The sequence below is a fragment of the Tachyglossus aculeatus genome, chromosome 15 (assembly GCF_015852505.1).
Source record: "Tachyglossus aculeatus isolate mTacAcu1 chromosome 15, mTacAcu1.pri, whole genome shotgun sequence".
NCBI lineage: Eukaryota > Metazoa > Chordata > Mammalia > Monotremata > Tachyglossidae > Tachyglossus > Tachyglossus aculeatus.
Window position 1 is genome coordinate 554345 of NC_052080.1, and position 26243 is coordinate 580587.

Genomic DNA, 26243 nt, shown 5'->3' on the forward strand with positions numbered 1-26243 from the left:
GTAAAATGGGGATTAAGACTGTGAGCCCCCCGTGGGACAACCTGATCACCCTGTAACCTCCCCAGCACTTAGAACAGTGCTTTGCACATAGTAAGCGCTTAATAAATGCCATTATTATTATTATTATTATTGTTATAATACAAGATCGGACACAATTATCTCTGTCCCTCTCGAGGCTCACAGTTTAAAAGGGAAGGTGAGACTAAGGAACGAGAAAGCAAAGGTTTTTCCACGTCTGTCTGGTGCTTTGTCTAGTGTGGCCTTCCTTCTCTGCCAAGCAGCAAACCAACAGAGAAGCACGTCGGACATCAAGCCGGGAGCTATCGCCCTCAGAGCCTGCCCAATATCCCATTCGGGTCAACACAGGAGGAGGCGGGGATGTCAACAGACGCTATTAACGACGGCAACAACAATAATAATGAAATGATCGTCGTGATACTTGTTCTGCACTGACTCGGTGCCAAGCACTGAACTAAGCGCTGGGGTGGTTCCGAGTAAATCGGCTTGGACGCAATCTTTGTCCCATATGGGGCTCACAGTCCTAATGTCCATTTTGCAGATGAAGGAACTGAGGCACAAAGAAGTGATGTGACTCGCCCAAGGTCACAAAGCAGACAAGTGGCAGATCTGGGTTTAGAACACAAGTCCTCCTGACACCAGTATCAAACAAACCGACACCAGATCCTCAACAGGTTTTGCTTGTCCTTAAGCGTTCATTACGAACCGGATTTATCTTTTTTTACTCTCTCCTTTGGGCTAACATGCTAGGTTCAAATGCACAAGTTTGATCTTCGTATTTGAAAACCATCTCACTGGCAGAGATATCCATCTCAAAGAAGCTGTGACTGAGAAAGGCAAATACCAAGCTCGCAAATAAATTAAAAAGAGATCCATGTGTCATTTTGGAGAGAGTATAATACCGCACTCGGCCTTGTGAGGTAATGAGGTGCGCTGAACGGAATCACTGAACGGAATCACCTTGAGGTTCTCAAATTAAGTCTGAATATTTGAGGGAAGCAGTGTGACCTCGTGGAAAGAGCACTGGTCTGGGAGTTGGAGGAACTTTTTTTTTAACCAGGCTCTGCCATGTATCTGCTGTGTGGCTTTGAGCAAGTCACTGTACTTCGCTGTGCCTCAGTTACTTCAACTGTAAAACGGGAATTAAAGATGTGAGCACCATATGGGCCATGGGCTTATCCAACTTGTTAGCTTGCATCTACCCTGGTGCTTAGTACAGTGCCTGGAACATAAGTGCTTAATACCATTTAAAAAAAAAATGTGTGAGAAGGGTCTGCTGCTGACCAAAGATAGAAAACTGATATAATTTAAAGAATCAATGCATATCGTGAAATATTAAAAAGAAAATTAAATATCTTCAGGAATCCCTTTGTATAATATTACATTCATATTAAATAGTTACCTGAGCACTTACTGTGTGCAGAGCATTATACTAAGTCCTTGGGGGAGTACAAAAAAAATGATTAAATTAGCATCTTTACTTCTCAAGCCATTCAGTGTGTTTTACATAACGCTAAATATGTCTTCTCTGGCAAAGATCAACATTTCTATTGCTATATACCTTTCTTTTGGCCAGAGGTTAAAACCTCACAGGACTCTGATCTACTGTCTCACTAATTTGCAAATCAAAGTTGAAGGTCTCACTTTCACCCTTGCCAACACTCATCAGTCAAAAATCAATGACTGCAAGGAGGGTGTGGATACATTCTTTTTCCCCTGGCCCAGTTTTATAATGCTGCAAAAACCAAACTTTTTAGTTAAAACAACGTTCTACGTGAATTAGAGAGCCTCATATACGTGGATGTTGGTTTTCTGAAATGGAGCTTTGCTTCTGACGAGATGCGTTATTTTATTTTTATAGCTTCAGCTACTGATATATGTTATTGAGTGTCTGCAGCTTTAAGGAATTGATATGTGGCCTCATTTCATCAAATAATCTCTTCCACCCCTTTTATATTTTGCACCTTCTTATCCAATATTTTAAAGGTGATTTAGGACATCAGGCTTATTTGGTAAATGAGGAGCAGGAGGCAGAAAAAGGTTAACTAGCTCACACAAAATTGTTGAGTGATTCTGGAATTTATAGATGCACAATTCCCAATCTGCCCATATTTCATCACACAGTAAAAATGAAATTTTTGCATCTCTTTCTAAACTTCTCTCCTGTTCTATGTAGAATTTCCCAAACAAATTTCTGTTTATCTCCATAAGCTATCTGACTTCTTTGGAATTTGGATGTTTAGACATGCACATAAAATTGTAATCTATAAAGATCAAGGGATTTGTTTGGTTACACACCCAGTCCTTCAGTTTCTAATATAAATTCTATAAATTCTTTCTTTTTTTCTTAAACTTCTAGTCCTTTAAATGTCCTCTGAATTATTCATCTAGTTCAGCACCTCCTAGATCACGCTGCGAGGGCGACGGAGAAACAAACTTGATTTAGTAGGATGAGAAGAGTCTTTTAAATCCTAGAAAACTGGGAATTTTCTTTCCCAATTCTGAGTATGCTTGAGAGGGTGACTGTTTAATTGCCAGGACTCTTTCCCTTCCCCAACTGGACTTGGTGGAAGAGGGTTTTTTGTTCATTCATTACAATCTTACGGGCAAGAAGCAGCATGGCCTAGCTAAAAGAGCCAGTCCTCGGAGTCAAAGGATCTGGGTTCTAATCCCATTTCAGCCAATTGTTTGCTGTGTGACCATGGGCAAGCAACTTAACTCTAATGTGCCTCAGATGCTTAACAGTAAAATGGGGATTAAAAACCTGTTTTCCGTCCGACAGACTGTGAGCCCATTCATTCATTCATTCATTCATTCATTCACTCAGTTGTACTTATTGAGTGCTTACTGCATGCAGAGCACTGTACTAAGCGCTTGGGAAGTGCAGGTTGGCAACTCATAGAGACAGTCCCTACCCAACAACGGGCTCACAGTCTAGAAGGGGGAGACAGACAACCAAACAAAACATGAAGACATGTGTCAAAGTCGTCAGAACAAATAGAATTAAAGCTATATGCACATCATTAACAAAATACATAGAATAGTAAATACGTACATGTAAAACAGAGCAATAAGTCTGTACATACATATATACAGGTGCTGTGGGGAGGGGAAGGAGGTAGGGCGGGAGGGGATGGAGAGGAAGAGAGGAAAAAGGGGGCTCAGCCTAGGAAGGCCTCTTGGAAGAGGTGAGCTCTCAGTAGGGCTTTGAAGGGAGGAAGAGAGCGAGCTTGGAGGATGTGCGGAGGGAGGGCATTCCGGGCCAGGGGAAAGACGTGGGCGGGGGGACGATGGCGGGACAGGCGAGAACGAGGTACAGTGAGGAGGTTAGCGGTGGCAGAGGATCGGAGGGTGCGGGCTGGGCCGTAGAAGGAGAGAAGGGAGTATGTGGAAGTTCCATGTGGGAGCTCGCTGTGGGCAGGGAATGTGTCTGTCTATTGTTGCGTCGTACTCTCCCTAGCACTTTGTACAGTGCCCTGAATCCAGTCTGCTCTCAATAAATACAAATGCTTGACTGACTGGCAGGGACCATGTCCAACCTGATGATTTTCTAACTACCCCAGCACTTAGAACAGTGTTTGATATATAGTTAACACCTAACAACAGTGCTTTGCACATAGTAAGCACTTAACAAATGCCATCATTATTATTATTAACAAATTCCATTAAAAAAAGGGTGCTCTAGGATCATGAATGTCCTAACCCAGGCAATTCGGCGAAGTGCATCTCAGTTATCTTCTTCAAGCCAGGCACTCCAAGTAACGTTGCTACTCCGCATGAAGAGCTGGGCACCCAAGGCTGTTGGCGAGCAAACCCATCAGCCCCTGGAGTAGCCAGTGAAACTGGAAGATGTGAGGCTCAATGCGTTTGATAACAAATTTCCCGCCACTCTAATTTTTACAGTACGTCTTTGGTTCATAGTTCTCTGGAACTACGGGTTTATACTTCACTGAAAACGTGATCTCACGGTGAATGAGTTCCCCAGGAAGGAAGGCAGGCTACAAACATCAATTAATGAAATAAAGTTTTTGTTCCCATTCCTGGAGGAGAGTTCTACCAGCCTAAGGGAGTTAAGGGTGGAGAAGAAAAAGGAAGAGAAGACCCATCCATAAACAATCACACTGCTCCTCCATGGCATAATACTCAGCTGGTGAGCCCACGTTTCTCGTATTCTTATATTTTAAACATTTTCCACTACTAATTTTTGTACACCCACCGGGAAGAAAGAGAGATGTGGTAGAGACCCATGAAACAACTGGTCAGAAGTCTCTAGACCATAAGCTCGGCTCTAGACTGTAAGCTCGTTGTGGGCAGGGAATGTGTCTGTTTATTTTTATGTTGTACTCTCCAAAGCGCTCAGTACAGTGCTTTGCACAAAGAAAGCGCTCAATAAATACGATTGAATGCATGAACGAAAATTTCTGCTCCTTGGAGTTTTCTCCTATTCTCAACATGCAGGGCTGTAAATCTAGACTGTAAGCTCATTGTGGGCAGGGAATGGCACTGTTTCTTTTTGAATTGTACTTTCCCAAGCACTTACTACAGTGCTCTGCACAAGGTAAGTGCTCAATAAATACCACTGATGGATTGACTATAATACCTAAATGTAACTGAGCTGAAAACTCCACATCCCGACATTGCAAAATCAGATGCGTCTATTTTCCAGACAAACCGAGCCACATATAGGTTAAATGTGCTTTATAACAAATTTCCTGCTGCTCTAATTTTTACTGTAAATCTTTGCTTTGGAGTTGTCTGAAATCATTGGTTTACATTTCATTCAGTATTTAGGAAACAAGAAAGAAAAATACCATAAATGTTACATTACTAATCTTCCAAACTGTGAGGAAGAAAAGGGGAGTGCATATTTTTTTTAATGAAAAAATAAAGAATTACAACATAAGGAGAATTCTGCGTTTCACACCGTATGCACTTTGACTTGAATATATTTCCTCAGGCTGGAGTAGGTTTGTCTCATGATGAATATACTTAGGCATAAACTATTTCCCAGTCAATGCGAGCCCGCTGTCGGGTAGGGACCGTCTCTGTATGTTGCCAACTTGTACTTCCCAAGCGCTTAGCACAGTGCTCTGCACACAGTAAGCACTCAATAAATACGATAGAATGAATGAATGCATTTTACAATTTTTATAGCAATATTAATCATTCATTCATTCAATCATATCTATTGAGTGCTTACTGTGTGCAGAGCACTGTACAGAGCGCTTGGGATGTACAAGTTGGCAACATATAGAGACGGTCCCTACCCAGCAACGGGCTCTATTTAAAAAATATTATAAACATCAGTATTCGGGAAAACGTATACGATTTGGGGGCCGGCCTTTATAAAAACCAAAATTAAATGTACCTCAAAAATCATAATCCCGATTGAAATACTGAGCTTACACAAATGAATGATAATTTGCTTCTCCTCCACAGCAATGAGAATAAAATACAGACAGCCAAAGACACACAGACACACACAACTACAACAGCAAAAAAAGAACAGCGCTCAATTTTTAAAATGTGACACACCGCTGCTCTCGGGGAATAGAATTTCAGGGACTATATGATATTCTCTATGGCTTGGCAGTACTTACTACCCTATGCATCCTCTCTGGTCACGGGACATGTATTTTCCACTAACCTTCTGGGTCAAGGAGTTTCTCGATGCCCAAGTGCTGCTTGGCTAGGTTGAAGGCATGGTCCAGCCTCTGGGTCGCTGACTGCGGGCCAGACACGCTACTCCAATCGAAGAGGTCCGGCCTAGGGCAAGCACAAAATCAGGTGAACGTGGGCTCCTTTGGGGAGTTGCTTCAAGCTCGGCAGCCAGCCCGGAGGCGGCGGCTTTTCTGGTGACGGAAAATGTCACGGTTGACGTTTTCAGCAAGAACCGGAAGACGGAAGGATAGACTGGATACGTCCTTCTATCCTCCTCCCCCTGGAGCATCTGCCGTGTCCGATTAGAGCTAGACACCTGAACCTGATTTTATTTTTAATAAAAGCCAAAGGTCCTAATGTGTTTTCGTTCAGTTGAAAGAAGTTTCAAGACTCTCCAAAAGTGTCATCCTTTGGGATGAGAGTAAGAGAACCACCAGATGGACGAAGACTGTCAACAGTGACTTATTAGCAGAATTTTTTTTTATTGAGAAGGGGGCAGAGGTATTTGTTCAGTGCTTACAATGTACCAAGAATTGTTCTAAGCGCTGGAGTAGATTCAAGCTAATCCAGGTTGGACATCGTCCATGCCTCACCTGGGGCTCATAGTTTTAATGCCCATTTTACAGATGAGGTAATTGAGGCACAGAGAAGTGAAGTGACTTGTCCAAGGTCACACGGCAGGCACGCAGCGGAGCTGGGACTAGAACCCAGGTCCTTCCAACTCCCAGGCCCTAAACACTGGGCCGTGCTGCTTCAGAATTTTACAAAACAACTACTGAGGTGGAGTTAATTCCAAACCGATTTTTTTTTTTTTCTGGGAACAAGTGCAAAAAGATTACAATATGGAGACATGTTTCCTACCACTGCCTGGACAACAATTTAATCATGAGAGAACATGAGTCAGGGAAAACAAAAAAGCGTTTCCTACTCAGAGAAATGAAATGAAAACGTTGTCCCTGTCCAAACCAAATACCGACTGAGTTTGAAGACTTAAATCCTGGGCATTTCAGACAGCTTCTTCCTCGCCAATTATGGAAAAATACCACGCTACCACTGTGCTCTGAAGTAATTACAAAAGCAAACAACACTTTTAAAAGATAATTCAAGAATGTTAAGCAACATTATTCAAGTGAAGTCTTCAGGCCAGAATAAAAACTGATTTCATACTATTACTACTACTAATAATAATTTGTTAAACCCTTACCACTGCACTGCACTAAATGATGGGTTACATATGAGGTAATGAGGCCGGACACAGTCTTTGCCCACCGTGGACATATTACATGTTACTTTCATTCATTCATTCAATCATATTTATTGAGCGCTTACTGTGTGCAGAGCACTGTACTAAGCGCTTGGGAAGTATACAAGTTGGCAACATATAGAGACGGTCCCTACCCAACAGTGGGCTCACAGTCTACTTACTACAATCGAAGTAAGAGGAAGGACAGGTATTGAATCCCATTTTACAGATGAGGGAACTGAGGCCCACAGATGTTAAGTGACTTTCCCAAGGTCACACAACAGGCAAGGGGCAGAACTGGGATTAGAACCCAGGCCCTCTCACGCTCAGGCCTGGACTCTTTCCACCAAGTCACATTGCTTCTCACATACATACGTGCAATGAGTAGGGACCGTCTCTATATGTCGCCATCTTGTACTTCCCAAGCGCTTAGTACAGTGCTCTGAACACAGTAAGCGCTCAATAAATACGATTGAATGAATGAATGAATGAAAACATAAAGGAAGTGGACTGGATTTAGAAGCTGGTGATTCCAGACTGTGTTTCACCCAAATGAAAAATCTAAAATGGAAATATATGGTTATTCTGAGTTTGAGAGAATAGACTTGTAACTTAATTTTGAGTAACTGCCATGAAAAAACCTCTAATCAGAAACTAAACTAACGAGCTAATTTCATTCCACATTATGCCAATTTCAACTCTAACATACATGAGCACACCGCTGTACAAAACAGATTTCCACAAAACCACCTGAAAGAAAACCAAAGCCCCCGACCAAAAAAACCCCCACAAAAAACCACCACCCCCTCCGCCCCCAAATCCCAAACACTTAACTGGTCCTGATACCAGATATTCCTTTGACTGCTTCTTGAGAACAGGCCTTTCTCATTTTTATTTAACAGCCTTGCCCTTGAAAAATGATGGGCTAAAATTAGATTTTGGAATGATGTGAGGATTTCAATTATCTCTGCTAGCCCTTCCTCCTACTATGGCCCAGAATCCAAAGGCAGGAGTCAAACACTATAATCGAGCTGCCCGCTGTGCTTGGAGAGGAGGCCAAGGATGGCGAGATGCTAGCCACGTGGCTGAGAGCGGCTGAAAACTGAAGCAGAACCAACAGCTACCCACGCCAGGATGATCTTTTGCTGTGCTGCCACAGGGGCTATTTTCAGGGCTGGCCCGGTTTTCCATTTGATTTCATGAAAGCCTGGCACGGAAAATACATAACTGCTGTGCCACGCACCCCGCGACACCAGGAAGTCGGATAGTCATCGAATCTTCAAGTGACAGAATTGAAACAAAAACAAGGAAACGCTCCTTGTCCAGTGGGCACTACGTAGATGACGGGCACGCAGAAAATTCCAGCCATTTTCATAGTGTTTAATGGCATTTATTAAGCGCTTACTATGGGCCAAGCACTGTTCTAAGCACAGGAGTGGATCCAAGTTAATCATGTTGGATACGGTTCGTGCCCCACGTGGGGCTCCCCTTTACAGACTGAGGTAACTGAGGCACAGAGAAGTGAAATGACTTGCACAAGATCACACCGCAGACAAGGGGTGGTTCCGGGATTAGAACCCAGGTCCTTCTGGGTTATCGCGAACGTAAGAAAAACAGATAAATTCCCGGACCGGCAGTGCTTGATGGGACACTCCACAGGAAGTTATGGAGGTGGACGGGATGCTTAAGGGTTCTGTGTTGTCCGTCTTTAAACACAGGCATCAAGTTCAAGGATGAAAACTGTCACCCACAGTTCTGATCACTTCCTCGGCAGGCTGTGGGGGAATCCCTCCACCTCTAACCCACAGCCCAAGGAACCCCTCACCCACCTCTGGAAGAGAGAAGCAGGTGCTTGGCACATGGTAAGCGCTTAACAAATGTCATCATTATTAATCTTCCACCCTGATCCCAAATTCTGAGCTTCCCATCAATCATCCATCATCAGTGGTATTTATTGAGCAATTACTTTGTTCAGAGCACTGTGCTAAGGGCTTGGGAGAGTACAATACTACAGAATTAGGAGACTCAGTCCCAACCCATAATTAAGTTACAGTCTAGAGGGGGAGACGGCCATTAATATGAATAAATAGTATTGAGTGCTTACTTATTGAACACCTACCATCACAATTGACACTTCCACCATCCTCTGTCTCTCAAGTTTACGACCTTGCGGTCGTCCTTGACTCTTCCTCCTCTTTAACCCTCATGGCCAGTCTGTCACCGAAGCCTGCCCGAGTTGCTCCCCAACGTCTGCAGCAGAAGTCACCTCTTCCTTTGCATCCCATCTGCCCACACGCCAGTCCAAGCCCTTGTCCCATCCGCCACCGATTACGGCAACGGCCTCCACGCTAATCATCATCATCAATCGGATTTATTGAGCGCTGCTAATCTCCCTGCGACTAGTCTCTCCCCGTTCCTGCTCACAATTTAATCTACTGCCCTGATCATTTTTCTTCAACTTTCCACTGCACTAGTCTCCCCCCTCCTCAAAAACCTTCAGTGGTTGCCTTTCCCCCTCCATTCCAAGGAAAACCTCCTGACCTTTGGCTTTAAAGCACTCAATCAACTCTCTCCTTTTAAGATCCACCTTCTTTTCCCACTTTCCCTCAGCTAGCACTCTACATTCCTCTCAAGGGAGCCCACTCACACTGCCTCCTTCTCACATCTCCTGTTGCTCGTGCTGTCTCCACGCCTGCCTGTCATCCCCGCTTTAAATCGGATAGACTCACATCTCCCGCTGTCTAAACCCCTTCTGAGGCGTCCAGGAGGCCTTCACCGAATAACTTTATAGACCTTTGCACTGCCCAATCTCCACCTTACCCCTTCTGTGCCACTTCAGCACTGAAGTTACCACAGGTCCCATAGCACTTGCATATATCAATCAATTAATCAACGGGAAGCAGCACGACCTAGGAAAGAAAACCGAAGGACCTGGGTTCTAATCCCTGCTCTGCCAACTGCTTACTGTGTGACCCTGGGCAAGTTACTTCATTTCTCTGTGCCTCAATTTCCTCAACTGTAAAATGGGTATACCCGTTCTTCCTCCTACTTAGATTGTGAGCCCCACGTGGGACAGGGATTGGGTCTGACATTAACACCTTGTAGCTTCCCCAGTGCTTAGGACAGTATTTAATATGGAGTAAGCACTTAAATACCATTAACAGAGAAACAAACAAAATTAATCAATCAGTGCTATTTGTTTACTGGGTGTAGACCACTTATGCGGCATGGCTTGATGGATAGAGCACGGGCCTGGGCATCGGAAGGACCTAGGTTCTAATCCCAGTTCTGCCAAAGGTCCTCTTTGTGACCTAGGGTAAGTTGTTACACTTCTCTGGGCCTCAGTAACTTCATCTGGAAAATGGGGATTAAAGAATATGGTAAAGGGACTTAGTCCAACTCAATTACCTTGTATTTACCCCAGCACTTAGTATAGTGTCTGTTGCATAGTAAGTACTTAACGAACACCACAATTATTATTATCACCATTACCACCACTGTACTAAGTGCTTGGGAGAATACAACGCAACAGAGTTGGTAGACACAGTCCCTGCCCACAAAAGTCTGGAGGATAGGGTATAATAATAATGGCATTTGTTAAGAGCTTACTATGTGCCAAGCACTGTTCTCAACACTGGGTAGATACAGAGAAGCAGCCTGGCGTAGTGGAAAAAGAACGGTCTTGGGAGCCAGAGGTCATGGGTTCTAATCCCGGCTCCGCCACTGTGTGACTCGGGCAAGTCGCTTAACTTCTCTGTGCCTCGGCCACCTCATTGGTAATAATAATAATAATGGTATTTGTTAAGCGCTTACTATGTGCAAAGCACTGTTCTAAGTGCTGGGAGGGTTACAAGGTGATCAGGTTGTCCCATGAGGGGCTCACAGTTTTAATCCCCATTTTACAGATGAGGTAACTGAGGCACAGAGAAGCTAAGTAAAATGTCAAATGGGAAAATGGGGATTAAGAGTGTAAGCCCCAAGGGGGACAACCTGATCACTTTGTATCTACCCCAGCGCTTAGAACAGTGCTTGGCACACAGAAAGCGCTTAACAAATACCATTATTAGTTTCACAAGGTAATCAGGTTGGACACAGTCCTCGTCCCACATACGGCTCGCAGTCTTAATCCCCGTTTTACAGATGAGGGAACTGAGGCACGGAGAAGCTAAGTGACTTCCCCGAAGTCACACAGCAGACAGGTGGCAGAGGCAGGATTAGAACCCATGTCCTCTGATTCCCGAGCCCGTGCTTTTGCCACTAGGCCATGCTGCTTCTCCGTGTATAAGGCACATCACTATTACTCCCCCTAACTCAAATATACTTCGGTGCCTGTCTCCCCGGCTAGACCAGAAGCTCCTTGAGAACAGGGATCGTGTTCTTTCCAGCAGTGGTTCCCTTCCTCTAATGCCCATCTGCCTGCAAACCCCCTATATTCTCCAGTTGCCACCCTGATGCCACGCTCTGGATTTCCCCTGGGACCTGGCTTGCCCAGTAACTTTCCCTTCCTCTTCCTCGCCGCTCCATCCCACACCTCCCTGCCTTCTTACTAGCCACAAACTAGAATTTATTATCATAAACGGAGGAGGCGGCCAAACCCTAGATTTCTCGGCAAAACTTTAATTAAAAAGAATCTCTTCTTCTGCAGCGGAGAGAGGCCCTGTTGCACGGAGCTCTGGAAATAATTGGGGTCCGCGCTCAATGTTACAGCTTGGAAATGTACCGAGCAGCACTACGTCAATGGAGCACGCCAGAGTCGTATCATTTTAATTTGGCATTCGAGGAGTGGAGGGCTCCCAGGATTAAACATGATTTTTCAACAGGAGAAATGATTATATCGAGCGAGATCAGAGGAGTGATTCATTCTCACAACATTTACAAGTACTCCTCAGAAGCGACGAATATTTTCGGAACATTGGAGGCAGTATGGCTCGGTGGAAGAGAGTCCAAGACTGAGAGTTAGGAGACTCAAGTTCTAGTGTCAGTTCTGCCACTGGCCTGCCAAGTGACCTTGAGCAATTCCCTGAACCCCTTTGGGACTCAGCTTTCTGGACAATTCCCTGAACCCCTTTGGGACTCGGCTTTCTGCCTCTACCTACTTTACAGGGCTGTTGTGTGGATACGGGAAGATCACTGCTATGAAAAAGCGTTGGAAAAAGAAAAGTGCAATACAAATACAAGGCGTGAGCCCCACCCAAACTGCCCACTTTAAGAGTTGCCGAGGATCTCCTTTTTGCCAAACCCAACGGCCTCTACTCCATCCTGATCCTCCTCGATGGCTCGGCTGCCTTCGATGCTGTTGACCCCTCCCTACTCCTGGAAACACGACCAACGTGGCTTCACCGATGCTGTCCTCTCCCGTTTCTCCACCTACCTCTCCGTCCCCTCCTCAGTCTCCTTGACAGCCTCTTCCTCTGTCTCCCACTCCCCAAATGTTGGAGTTTCTCAAGACTCACTTCTAGGACCCCTTCCAGTCTCTAGCGACAGTCCCTCCTTTGGAATACTCATTCACTCCCATGGCTTCAACTACCACCTCCATGCTGATGATTCCTAAATCAACATTTCCCCAGCCCTGAACTCTCTCCCTCTCTGCAGTTTCACATTTCCTCCTGCCTTCAGGACAACTCTTCTCACTGCCACCTCAAAATTAACACATCCAAAGTGGAACTCCTCATCTCTCTCTGCAAGCTCCATCCTCCCCCTGACTTTCCCAAACACAGAACAGAGGGATACCATCCTCTCTGTCTCCCAGATCCCCTGGCGTTTCCCTCAACTCATCTCTCTCATTCCACCCACATATTCAATCTGTTACCAAGGCCTGTCAATTCGATCTTCACAATATCACTTCAATCTGCCCTTTCCTCTCAACCCAAACCGCTACCCTGTTGATCCATGCATTTCGCTTGTCCCGCCTCGACAACTGCATCAGACCTTCTAGACTGTGAGCCCGCTGTTGGGTAGGGACCGTCTCTATATGTTGCTAACTTGTACTTCCCAAGTGCTTAGTACACAGTGCTCTGCACACAGTAAGCGCTCAATAAATACGATTGAATGAATGAATGAATCAGACTCCTCCAGGACCTCCCTGCCTCTTGTCTCTCCCCATTTCGGTCTGCTTCATTCTGTTGCCCAGATCATTTTTCTACAGAACCGTTCGGTCCACGTTTCCCCACACTTCGAGACTCTCCAGTGGTCGCCCACCCACTTCCACATCGAGCAGAAACCCCTTACCTTTGGCTTTAAACAACCCAATCACCTCGCCCCCTCCTACTTTACCTCTCCGGTTTCTTACTACAACCCAGCCCACACACTTTGATCCTCTAAGCGGAACCAACTCACTGTACCTGGATCTTGTCAACCTCGCTGCCGACCTCTCACCCATTACCTGCCTCTAGCCCGGAATTCCCTTGCCCTTCATATGTGACAGATGATCACTCGCCCCACCGTCAATACCTTATTGAAGGCACATCTCCTGCAAGAGACGTCTCGCAACTAATATTTCCTCCCCATTTCCTCTTTTCCCACTCCCTTCTGCATCGTCCTTGCACTTGGGAGTTGAACCCACCCTGAGAGTTCATCCCACCCTGACCCCAGAGCACTTAAGTACATATTCCTAAAGTATTTGTTCATATTAAGCAGCATGGCCTTACGGAAGGAGCCTGGACTCGGGGGTCAGCGGTCCTGGGTTCTAATCACAGCTACATCATCATCATCATCAATCGTATTTAATGAGCGCTTACTATGTGCAGAGCACTGTACTAAGCGCTTGGGAAGTACAAATTGGCAACATATAGAGACAGTCCCTACCCAACAGTGGGCTCACAGTCTCACAGCTACACCACCTGTCTGCTCTGTGACCTTGGGCAAAGAACTTCTCTGTGCCTAAGTTACTTAATCCGTAAAATGGGGGTTAAGACCGTGAGTTATAGGTGGGGCAGGGACTGTGTCTAACCTGATTAGCTTGAATCTACCCCAGCAATTATTACAGTACCTGGCACACAGTAAGCACATAAGAAATACCATTAAAAACCAAAATTAATGTCTGTCTCCCCCTCTAGACTATAAGCTCATTGTAGGCAGGGAACGTATCTTTCAACTCTCGCCCAAACTCTTAACGCAGAGCTCTAAACAGAGTAAGCACTAAATAAATATGACTGATTGATAAGGATGATGATTTATTTATGGCATTTATGATGGCTGGGAAAATTTTCTTTGGTTTGACAACAGAAAGCAGACCCACTCTCCTTTACTCTGTGGTCAGCCCAAACTGAAGCCAGGCTGGTCAAATATTAGGAAGCCCAGTTATGTAGATGACATTGATCTGAGGTTCTCCATGGAACAGCGGAGGAGCGGGAGCAGCGATGAGCAGTGTGGTCTAGTGGCCGGAGCCCGGGCTTGGGAGTCAGAGGTCGCGGGTTCTAAACCTGGCTCCGCCACTTGTCTGCTATGTGACCTATGGCAAGTCACTTAACTTCTCTGTGCCTCAGTTCCCTATTGCAAAATGGGGGATTGGGACTGTGAGCCTGATTGGGGACAACCTGTTTACCTTGTATTTACCCCAGCACTTAGAACAATGCTTGGCACATAGTAAGCGCTTAACAAATACCATAATAATTAACAATAATAATAATTAACAGCAGGGAGGACTGGGGGACCCTGGCCTCATTTCTACGGAAGAATTTCGATGTCGATGTGAAACGGTGGACGGAGAAGTGATTCTCTGGGCCTCTCACTATGCGTCCCTTCAGCCCAGCAGGGCACCCTGACCAGCCGGGACAACCCGACCCAAACAGAAGGAAGAAGTGTGGCCTAATGGATAGATCAAGAGCCTGGGAGTTAGAAGGACCTGGGTTCTAATCCCAACTCTGCCTCTTGTCTGCTGTGTGACTTTGGGCAAGTCACTTTACTTCTCTGGGCCTCGGTTACCTCATCTCTAAAATGGTGATGAAGATTAGATATAGGACTGTGTCCAGCCTGATTAGCTTGTATCCATTCCAGTGGTTAGTGTGGTGTCTGACGTACAGTAAGTGGTTAACAAATGCCATAAAAAAAGAGAGCCGGAGGGTAATGCGAAATTGACCGGGGAGAGGGGAGCGGAGGTGTAGAAATACTACTAATAATAGAGGCATTTGTTAAGCACTTACTATGTGCCAGGCACTGTACTTAGTGCAAGGGTGGATCCAAGATAATTGGGTTGGACAAAGCCCCTGTCCCGCAAAGACTCACAGTCTTAAACCCCATTTTACAGATGAGGTAACTGAGGCACAGATAAGTAAAATGACTTGCCCAAGGCCACACAGCTGCCAAGTGGTAGAGCAGGGATTAGAACCCATGACCTTCTGATTCCCAAACCTATGCTCTATCCACTATGGTCCACGGCCCCCCACACCACTCATCAGCTGCCCAACTCAGTGAGGCCACAGATCATTAAAATCCAAACAATTAAAGTCAAAATGTCAAAACGCCAACTTGTCAAAATGTCTCAAGCCTGAAAACCCTTGGGAATTCCAGAAACTGCAATTAGCCACCAAAATGGCAACTGCTGATAGAAGGTCACAGAGGTCACAGCAGACAAAGTCCTACTTGATAAATTTTTTTTTTAGTGAATGTCACGACACCGGAACAATTGGATGATTTCGCTTTCCAGTGGTTCGGTTTCAGCTACCTCTGATGTCTGCGGGGAAAGCAGAGCCAAATGGTGCCAGGATGAGTCCTGGAAACTTCCCGGAACTTCCAAGCCCCAGAGAGCTGGGGGGAAGGCCGGAAACATTTTCCAAAGCCTAACTACAGAGGAGAGCTCCAAGAGGTGATCGCATCGCAGGCTCTAGAAATCGTCTAGACGAGGCACATTAAACTTTCAACAGGGGATGAGAAAAAAAAATGCACATTAAAAAGGAATCATTTTAGAGGAGCAGCGTGACCTAGTGGATAGAGCCCAGGAGTCAGAAGGACCTGGGTTCTGATTCCGGCTTCTCCACTTGTCTGCCACGTGACCTTGGGAAAGTCACAACTTCTCTGTGCCCCGGTTACTTCATCTGTAAAACGGGCATTAAGACTGTGAGCCTCTTGTGGGATGTGTCCAACCTGATTACTTTGGATCTATCCCTCTACTTAGAACAGTGCCTGACAAATAATGGGCGCTTAACAAACACCATAAAAAAAAGACAACAGCCTAACTACCTGGACAAACACACAAGCAGACCGTGTCCCTTCTGATCACTTTGTTCCCGTCCCGGCACACCATACAAAATGCCACAACGATCATTATTTTCATTATTATCATCACTGTTGCATGCATTAGTCTCCCACCTGTGACTGTGAAGCAGAGCGTTGAAAGCCAGGCCATCAGACCAGCTTGTGGTGAAGTTGACCACGTTGACCTGGGGATAATTACGAGTGGACTGGCGAACCCAGCTCAGTAAGATCTTCTCGCTGTTGGTCTGCTGCAGCCCAGCCATGATGTTTTGCATTACATTTTTAACCTGCACCGGGAAACGCATCGTGGTCAGTCCAAGCCCTGCTCTACTAAGGGTGGAAGTGACGGCCACTAGCGTCATCTGGAATTGGGCTACCAGGGGCCATGAAGTTCTGGGGTTAATCTGGAGAAGAAGCGTAGCTTAGTGGATAGAGTAACAAGCCTGGGGAGTCAGAAGGACCTGGGTTCTAATACTGGACCTGCCCCGTGTCTGCTGAGTGACCTCGAGTAAGATGCTTTACTTCTCTGGGCCTCAGTCGTCTCATTTATAAAATGGGGATTAAGAGTGTGAGCCTAATTTGGGACAAGAACTGTGTCCAACCTGATTAACTTATACCTACCCAACCTGATGAAACTCCAAAGCCATCCTGGAAGGTACAAGGCCCAGCTGGGAATTCCCCACAGCTTGGTGTCTTACCATGTCCCTAGTCAGAAGCACAGCAATGCTGTGCTGCCCTTGTGTTCCTCCATTCCCAATACTAGCCTCTCTAGCCGAGAAATGGAGTCTTGAACTAGGAAAAATGTGTGTCTGGGGCAGAGGGAAGGCTCGAAAGGCATTCAGACCATTTTCAGGACAAGAACAAGTCAGTGACTTTCCCTTTGTTGATTGTCAAAGATCAGAGGAGAGAAGCGGGACAAGGAAGCATTATTCGAGGGGAAATCTAGAGAATACACATTGCCCTGGGTTTTATTTTTTGGTGACAAAATCCAGGTCGGTCCCTCTTCTGGGAGAGAGTCTAAAGGTGATGCTCTCTGGGATGTCAGCTCTTATTCCCACCCACAGAACGCTTGGCAAATTGACTCCGAAAATCAATGAGAAGCTGTGTGTCCTAGTGGAAAGACCAGGGGCTGGAAGTCAGGGGGCCTGGATTCTAAACCCAGCTCCACCACTTGTCTGCTGTGTGACCTTGGCCAAGTCATTTCACCCCCTCGGTTATCTCGTCTGTAAAATGGTAACTGAGACTGTGAGCCCCATGTGGGCCACAGACTGTGTCCAACCTGAATCACTTGAATCTACCCCAGTGCTTGGCACATAGTAAGCGCTTAACCGATACCGTTAAAAAATGCTTGAGAACATAAGTTCAATTAAAAACTAAATATTTCAAATGGAAATCACTGAATTAGAAAGGTGAACTTTTCCAATAAGTGCATCTTCAACCTTACTCTACAGTGTGTAATACATTCATTCCCAGCGGTCTGCAGTCATGTGTAAATGACCAGAGATACTCCTGATGGACAGAACCCATTTAACATGTTACTGACTGGTAATGTCCCAGATAACATGCAAATCGACTGTCAAGATCTAAGCAAAGTTAAGCTAGAAAGTGCCTTGCAGGTAGCTTGGATGGGCTAGATATCTATATGTTGGCTTTGCAGGTTATGAGTAATAATGGAAAGGGGGCTCAGACAGCCAAGTACTGACGTGGAAAATTCAAGGGTGACCTTACCTGCCAATGGAGAATTATATTCCAGATCAAACCGAGGGTCAATTTATGATTTCCATCCACTATGTCTGTGCTTCCAATATTGACTAAATCAACCTATTAGAGAGGAAAAATGAGTAGTGCATATATATGTAGGAGAAGAGCAAGATGTGTAGGCAAATAAGCTTAAAAGGTACCTCAGAGATGAAATACTATTCTTACACTAATCATCCATCATTTTAAATCAATATAAAACAAACACATCCTTAAAATAAGGATTCTTTTATCCTATCCTTCCTTCTTGAAGATTGTTCGGTCAATCAATTAACGGTACCTATTGAAAGTTTAGTGGAAGTAGAGCACTAAACTAAGTTCTGCAGAGAGCAGAATAGTATCACTAGACAGGACCCCTGCCCTGGAGGAGTTTACAATCTAGAGGGGGAGGAAGACATGAAACTAAATTGCAGGGAGGTGAGGCAACCGAGTTTCCACTTCTTTCATTTTTTCATTTGCCCTGATAACACTAACATTTCTATGGGCCAGAAGAAGGTTTTCATTCATTCATTCAATCAATCATATTTATTGAGCACTTACTGTGTGCAGAGCACTGTACTAAGCGCTTGGGAAGTACAAGTTGGCAACATATAGAGACGGTCCCTACCCAACAGCGGGCTCACAGTCTAGAAGGGGGAGACAGACAATAAAACAAAACATATTAACAAAATAAAATGAAGTAGTAAATATGTACAAGTACAATACATAGAGTAATAAATATGTACAAACATATATACAGGTGCTGTGGGGAGGGGAAGGAGGTAAGGTGTGGGGGTGGAGAGGGGGAGGAAGGAGGGGGCTCAGTCTGGGACCCAGTCATTTGAGGAAATCTGTTACTGAAATTTGCTTAGAGAAGCAGCGTGGCTCAGTGGAAAGAGCCCGGGCTTGGCAGTCAGAGGTCATGGGTTCTAATCCCGGCTCTGCCACTTGCCTGCTGTGTGACTTTGGGCAAGTCACTTCACTTCTCTGTGCCTCAGTTACCTCATCTGGAAAATGGGGAGTAAGACTGTGAGCCCCACGAGGGACAACCTGATTACCTTGTATCTACATCAGCGCTTAGAACAGTGCTTGGCACATAGTAAGCGCTTAACAAATACCAACATTATTATTATTATTACCGAACACGTCGCCAGTCATGTGTGCTGACCTGGCCAAACGGGAAAGCCAAGTGTTGTCACGTGAGGCAGAAATCGGGAATGGGAAGCAGAAGAGAGAAATTTGTTCTCGTTAATCACAATAATGCCACTGGAGAGAGAGGGTGGTTTTGACCACAGACCGTTCCTCAAAAATGCATCCCTCCTGGAAGTCAGCTCTTATTCCCATCTGCGGAATGCCTGGAAACTTGATTGTGAAAATCAACGAGAAGCAGCGTGGTCTGGTACGGAGAACACCAGCCTGAGAGTCAGAAGGACCTGTGTTCTAAACCTGGCTGCGTGTATGAAAGTCACTTCACTTCTCTATTCCCCAGTTCCTTCATCTGTAAAATGGGGTTAAGACTGGGAGCCCCATGTGGGACAGGGACTGTGTCCAACATGATTAGTCTGTAGCTTGCCCAGCGCTTAGTACAGTGCCTGGCATTTCGTAAGTGCTTAAACAATACCATAAAAAAATAAAAGTTTAAAGCAGTATAGGTCAAGGATGCCCTTTGGCCAAAAACTTAACCTGATCTAATTTAGTGCCCAATCGGACACCCAAAACCCCGTTCTGAACCGGTTCCACTTAATTTTCTCACTGGACAAGCTAAATACACTGCAACTAAATACAGCTACAATGATCCTAACACATTAGATTAATTGAATATGTGGGGTACAGGTTGATTTGCATGAATTTTAAAAATGGACGCCTAGAAAATAAAGCATTCTCTGGATGGGTCTTCTAACTCAAAATGCACGTCCCTTCTATTATTGTCAGTTGCAGCCAAACGTTAAGTTCCGTAAATATTGGGCGGCTAAGCAAGTCATCAACCTCCTTGCTTCATCTAGCACATCAAACCAGAAGGCCAATCTGAGAGCTGGCAAAGGGTTCATTAAGACCAAACCATCTCCGCTGAGGGTTATGTTTAAGTGAACGGAATCAATTCAATTGCAATTTATCTTTTAGAGAGAGTAGGATATAATTAGGTAGTTATGAAAAGTGCTCGGTAAAGTTATTGGTCAATTAAAACGCGTGTAAGAGGACAATATTAAGGGATGCGTATCCTGGTTCTTGGAAAAGAAAAATTGACCTAAATATTTTATCTTTGAAAAACCAAATAGGCCTTTACCCAGGTTCGGCTGTGATAGCAGGAGTCTGCTTTCTCCTCAAGATTATAAGCTCCTTATGGGCAGGGAATGAGAATGTTAATTGTTACTGTACTCTCCCGAGCGCTTAGTTCAGTGCTCTGCACAAAGTAAGTGCTCAATAAATACAATTGACTGTCAGCATCACAATCACTGGTAGAAACGTCTCATACTCCTTCCCAACTAGGCCGTGGGTAGAAAAACCCACCCAACCATCTGAAATAAATCGACCCTTTTATCCTTAGCTTGAGTCCCATTGCTGGCCTTGGGGATTTTGGATAATGTTTCGAAATGGTTGGGACTCTCATAGGCCTGCTTGTGCTCCATGACCATGACTGGTTGACTGGCTGATTCATTCAATCATTCAATCGTATTTATTGAGCGCTTACTGTGTGCGGAGCACTGTACTAAGCGCTTGGGAAGTACAAATCGGCAACATAACGGCTGTTGGAGGCCTGGCTTCTTCTGTCTGTCTTCCCGCACGTTCAGAGCCAACGGTGCATCACAAGCGCAGAACCTCAGTCTTGACACATCATTCAATTGCATTTGAGTGCTTAATGTGTACAGATCACTGTACTAAGCGCTTGGGAGAGAACAGTACGATAAACACATTCCCTGTCCACAATAATCTGAAGATCTGACATGGCCCAGCCAGATGCGTGAAAGGCTTCTCATCCACCTGGTTTACCTCATGCTGACTTGCTCCAGCGCTTAGAACAGTGCTTTGCACATAGTAAGCACTTAATAAATGCCACTATTATTATTATTATTATTATTCATCCCCCTCTCCCAGCCCCACAGCACTTATGTCCATATCTGTCATTTATTTATTTATATTCATGTCTGTCCCCACCTCTAGAATGTAAGCTCGCTGTTGGCAGGGAATGTGTCTGCTATATTGTTCTTTTATCCTCTCCCAAGCACTTAGTACAGTGCTCTGCACGTGGGAAGTGCTCAATGAATACGACTGACTGATCGGGTTCTGAGTGGAACGGCAAGCGACCCGGGGGAATCTGTCCCGCCGAACTCGGGACGCGAACCAGTATGGAACCGGGAATTCTGCGGATTGCTCCCATCCCACCTTGCCCTTCCCCGGGGAACTACTCACGTTACTTCTCTGCAAGACCTGCAGTGCCTTGTTGACATTGTTCAGAGCGTGGACCCGTGTTGTACCTTTTTCTTTGGGCTGTAAGCACAGGAACAGAATGGTCACTGCCCAGAAATCGTATTTATTGAGTGCTTACTACGTGCACAGCACTGTACTAAACACTTGAGACAACACGATACCTGAGAATTAGCAGACACATTCCCTGCCTACAATGAGCTTACATTCTAGAAGGGGAAACGGAAATTAAAATGATTACATGAATATAAGAAAGAACAAGAAACCGAAAAATCACTAAACCATTGAGAATGAAGACTTTTTCATCTTGTGCAGAAAGGTACTCTGTGAAAATCTAACAAACGCTATCAAACACATTTTCGAGCAGCCTGGGACCTGAGAATTAAAATATCAGCAAGCACAATCCTTGAAACAATGGGTTTGAATATCCTGTGTCACGTTTAATTCGTCTTCGTACTTCTTTTGGAGAACTGGTCCCGAGAATATACGCAGGACTGAAAAGTACCAGCAGGCTGTTTTTGTTGTGATTAATCCGCTATTTCAAAAACTGATTTAGGACGGTTACCATGACTACCAATAAGCGACCCGCGAGCATGCGTGAGCTCTGCTACAACATCTGTCCGGACCATCACCTCCCTCTTCCTTCCGTGAATTCGACCAATAAGGGACTTGGATGGTTAAGGTACTTATTAAGCGCTCACTCTGGTCTTAGCAACTGATGGGAGGGGGACACAAAATGAGCAGTTCGGACACCATCCCTGCTCTTCGTGGGGCCCACCGCCTAGGACAGGGAGGATTAAAATACATTACCGAAGACGTATGGTTTAGTGGGTAGACCACCGATCTGGGAGTTGGAAGGTCATGGGTTCATTCATTCATTCAATCGTATTTATTGAGGGCTTACTGTGCTGTGCTAAGAACTTGGGAAGTACCTCTGCCACTTGTTTGCTTTGTGGCCTTGGAAAAGTCACTTCACATCTCTGGGCCTCAGTTACCTCATCTGTTAAATGGAGATTAAGACTGTGAGCCCTGTAAGGGACAGGGCCCGTGTCCAACCTGATTTGCTTGTATCCACCCCAGTGGTAAATACGGTGACTGGCGCATAGTAAGCGCTTACAAATACAGTAATAATAATAATTACAGGTGCAGAAATGACAGAAAATGGCAGCATTTTGAAACTCAAGAATGAAAGCTAAAATAAATTAAGCCAGGGCTGGGGTAAACATGATGTTTGTTTGAGTGGGGTAATTTGGAAGTTATTGGAGACTGAACCCCACTTGTGGCCATTTCCCCAAGGGAAGACTATCCTGGGCTGGCCCTTCTGGGCTCCAGAGCTCCTGTTCGGCCCTGGTAGCCTTGGACCTCAATTGTTTTGGTAAACCTGGACGTTAGTGTTTTCGGACAGGATCTCTTCCAGTCGGTAGCATTAACTACAACTCGATTTGGATCGACAGGGCAGGACACCTCAGCTGGGTCCTGGGTGGAGCTCTTAATTACGAATCAGCCTCTGATGACCCTAAATACGGACTTCACTGGTTCTGGCTCTGGTTAAACAGCTAAGCGGGCCCAACTTCGATCTTCTGAGGAATAACAATAATAAAAACAACAGTGATAATAATTGCGGTATTTGTTAAGCTCCAACTATGTGCCAGGCATTGTACTAAGCATCAGGGTGGATGCAAACCAACTGCGTTGGCTACAGTGCCCGTCCCACATGGGGCTCACAGTCTTAATCCCCACTTTACAGATGAGGGACCTAAGGCACAGAGAAGTGAAGTTGTTTGCCCAAGGTCACACAGAAGATAAGTAGTAGAATTGGGATTAGACCCCAGATCCTTCTGACTCTCATGCCCGTGCTGTATCCAGCAAGCCACATTACTTATCTTCCCAGACTGAGCCCCTTCCTTCCTCTCCCCCGCGTCCCCCTCTCCATCCCCCCCATCTTACCTCCTTCCCTTCTCCCCCGCACCTGTATATATGTATATATGTTTGTACATATTTATTACTCTATTTATTTATTTTTTTATTTTACTTGTACATATCTATTCTATTTATTTTATTTTGTTAGTATGTTTGGTTTTGTTCTCTGTCTCCCCCTTTTAGACTGTGAGCCCACTGTTGGGTAGGGACTCTCTCTATATGTTGCCAACTTGTATTTCCCAAGCGCTTAGTACGGTGCTCTGCACACAGTAAGCACTCAATAAATGTGATTGATTGATTGATTGATTATCTAAGTCTCACTAGTATCTACAAGAGGCCAGAATTCATCGGGATGGGACATCTCGGGTTTCGGGTAGGACATCTTAGTACCAGAAGAGGTGCGGAGGTTCTGGTATTGTTCATGTTATCTCTGAAGGTGTGGATCTATGTTGGGCTAGAACCCAGGGGATGGAGGCAAAACTAAAGTACCAGCCTACCCTGAAACTGCCAGAGCAGCACAGGCTTAGAGGCAAAAAAGTTGGAAAGTGAGAAGCAGCGTGGCCAAATGGCTAGAGCACAGGCCTGGGAGAAGGACCTGGATTCTAATCCCACTCTGCCCTCAGTCTGCTGTGTGACCTTTCACGAGTCCCTTTGCTTCTTTGTGCCTCAGTTGCCTCCTCTGTCTAATGGGGATTAAGACGGAGAGCCCCATGTGGGACATGGACTGTATCCAACCTGATTACCTTGTATCTACCCCAGTGCTTAGTACAGTGCCTAGCACAGAGTAAGCACTCAACGAATACCGTCAGAAAAAACCCAGGAGGCCAAAGGTCAAAAAGAGCAAGAGGATGTTAGCTGTCATGGTTTAGTATCTACCGGTCTGACCCATCTGTCGGAGGAGCAGTCGCGATGACAGGGAGACGGCTTGCTGATCTTCATAATAATTATAATAATATTGAAGATGGCATTTATTAAGCACTTTCTATGAGCAAAGCACTGCTCTAAGTGCTGGGGAGGTTACAAGGTGATCAGGTTGTCCCATGGAGGGCTCACAGTCAATCCCTATTTTACAGATGAGGTGACTGAGGCCCAGAGAAGTGAAGTGACTTACCCAAAGTCACACAGCTGACAATTGGCAGAGCCAGGATTTGAACCCCTGACCACTGACTCCAAAGCCCGGGCTCTTTCCACTGGGCCACGCTGCTTCATCTCCTAGCCTCTGACTCTGCTGTCACCCAAGACTCCATTCCAACTTCTTGGGGACCCCAGGACGTGTCGGCAAACCCCAAAAATGGCCTACACGCTCTTCTCGTCTGATACTGTTCATGAGAGCTATCTGGATCTCATCTCGTCCTAGAGGTTCCGCCAAAATTGTTCAAGAAATGACTTATGTGCTGTGCAAAGCACAGGCCAGCTCAGATTGACGAGATGTAGCACTCAGCTGCTAAACAGATCCTAAATAAAGAAACAGCATGGTGTAGTGGTTAGAGCACAGGCCCGTGAGTCAGAAGGTCCCGGGTTCAAATCCCAGCTCTGCCACTTGACTGCCGTGTGACCTTGGGAAAGTCACGTCATTTCTCTGTGTCTCAGTTATCTCATCTGTAAAATGGGGAGTAAGACTGTGAGCCCCATGTGGGGCATGGACTGTGACCAAACTGACTCGCTTGTATCCACACCAGCGCTTAGTACAGTGCTGGCCTATAGTAAGCACTTAACAAATACCATAAAAAACAACAACAGAAAGTCCCCTCTCGGAATATGACTGTAGCTTTCTATAGAGCTGTTGGACAATCATCTATGGCTCATACATAATGTCACAAGATGAACACACACACATTTTAAAGGGTACATAGTCCACATACCAATTTTTGACCTGTAAGACCTTCAAGAAGATCCAGAAGTTTTCTTCCATCCTGAAGATCGCTAAAAAGATTTTCGATGTGTTGTCTCCCGGACTGGAAAAAACCGACAAACAATCCAATAAGACAAAGAAAATTACAACACATTATACAGTTTATGTAGCATATCAAGTAAGAGATAAAGCTGTGAAGGTGCAGAAGAGACGATGGAATGGCTGACGAGTATTAGCCAATTCTTCATCTGCAACTGTAATGGGGAACAGGGCTGCATGCAGAAATTAAATTCGCAAACAACCTGGAAAGCTCATGTGGCCGATATATTTAACCTCTGCCCCTGCAAAAGGGAATACCATTGAGAATCACGCATCTGACAAATTGGGTTTAACAAATAACCATTTTTCTCCATTTTTATTCTGTGTGCTCATGCAGAGTCAGAGATGCCACTGACTAGAAAAACGATCACAAATCAGCATTTGAAGGGAAAAGGAGGAAAGCGTGTTTGTAGGATTTTTACAAAGTAAGGCAGAGCACTGTGGGCTATCCACAAGATGTCACGATTGCAACTCAGGGAATATTTGGAAGAAAAGATGATGTGGCTACTGGCTACCAGGGCATTTGAAGAGGAATTCTTGGTTCCCTGGAATCTCAAATATTTCAAGAATCCCCATAATTGTAAATCTAGACCTGTCCTGGAGAAACAACAGATTTGGGGTGGGGTGGTCACAAAGTCTTTCACTGCTAACAAATCCAAGGGACTACACTAAAAAGATGCGGAGAAGTGACCGACAGATACGCTATCTTTGAAATTTGCTGAGAAACTGCACGGTGACATTTGCCAAGCCCTGGAGAAAAGACGAGTTACTCTCAATGGAAGACACGTTCGGTCTTCTTGGAAAACGGTCTATTTTAAAATGCTGAGTCTGCCCATCTTCTCTCTCTTTCTCCTTTCCACCCCACGCCTCCCAGCCCCGGAGGGTGAGATCAGACCTTATGGGAAGGATGGACACCCATCATTCAGAGCAGAGATGCTGGCAACTTCCCAACGCTCCAGGCGGGACTGGCTGGGATGCGAGATGTGTCACCGGAGCGTCGCTTGTCACGAGTCCCGCTCTCATGGGCCCTTGTGCTAAAGGAAGGTCAATGGCTCTGGCCTCTTGCTGTTGGCCACCAAACGTCTACACCGTGCACCG

At 45.3% G+C, this 26243-nt stretch overlaps 1 protein-coding gene across 1 annotated transcript in view; it reads right to left on the reverse strand.

Moving 5' to 3' along the window:
- Positions 1–25149, reverse strand: part of DMD (dystrophin) — a 553630-nt gene extending 528481 nt beyond the window's left edge. Inside the window, exons 1-5 of the mRNA XM_038757068.1 lie at positions 25057–25149; positions 21260–21337; positions 17843–17935; positions 16229–16401; positions 5666–5784 (exon numbers count right to left, since the gene is read on the reverse strand). Coding sequence (XP_038612996.1) covers positions 5666–5784; positions 16229–16389 — 280 coding nt within the window. The 5' untranslated portion in view covers positions 16390–16401; positions 17843–17935; positions 21260–21337; positions 25057–25149. The remainder of the gene's footprint in view (positions 1–5665; positions 5785–16228; positions 16402–17842; positions 17936–21259; positions 21338–25056) is intronic.
- Between the last annotated feature and the right edge of the window lie 1094 nt (positions 25150–26243).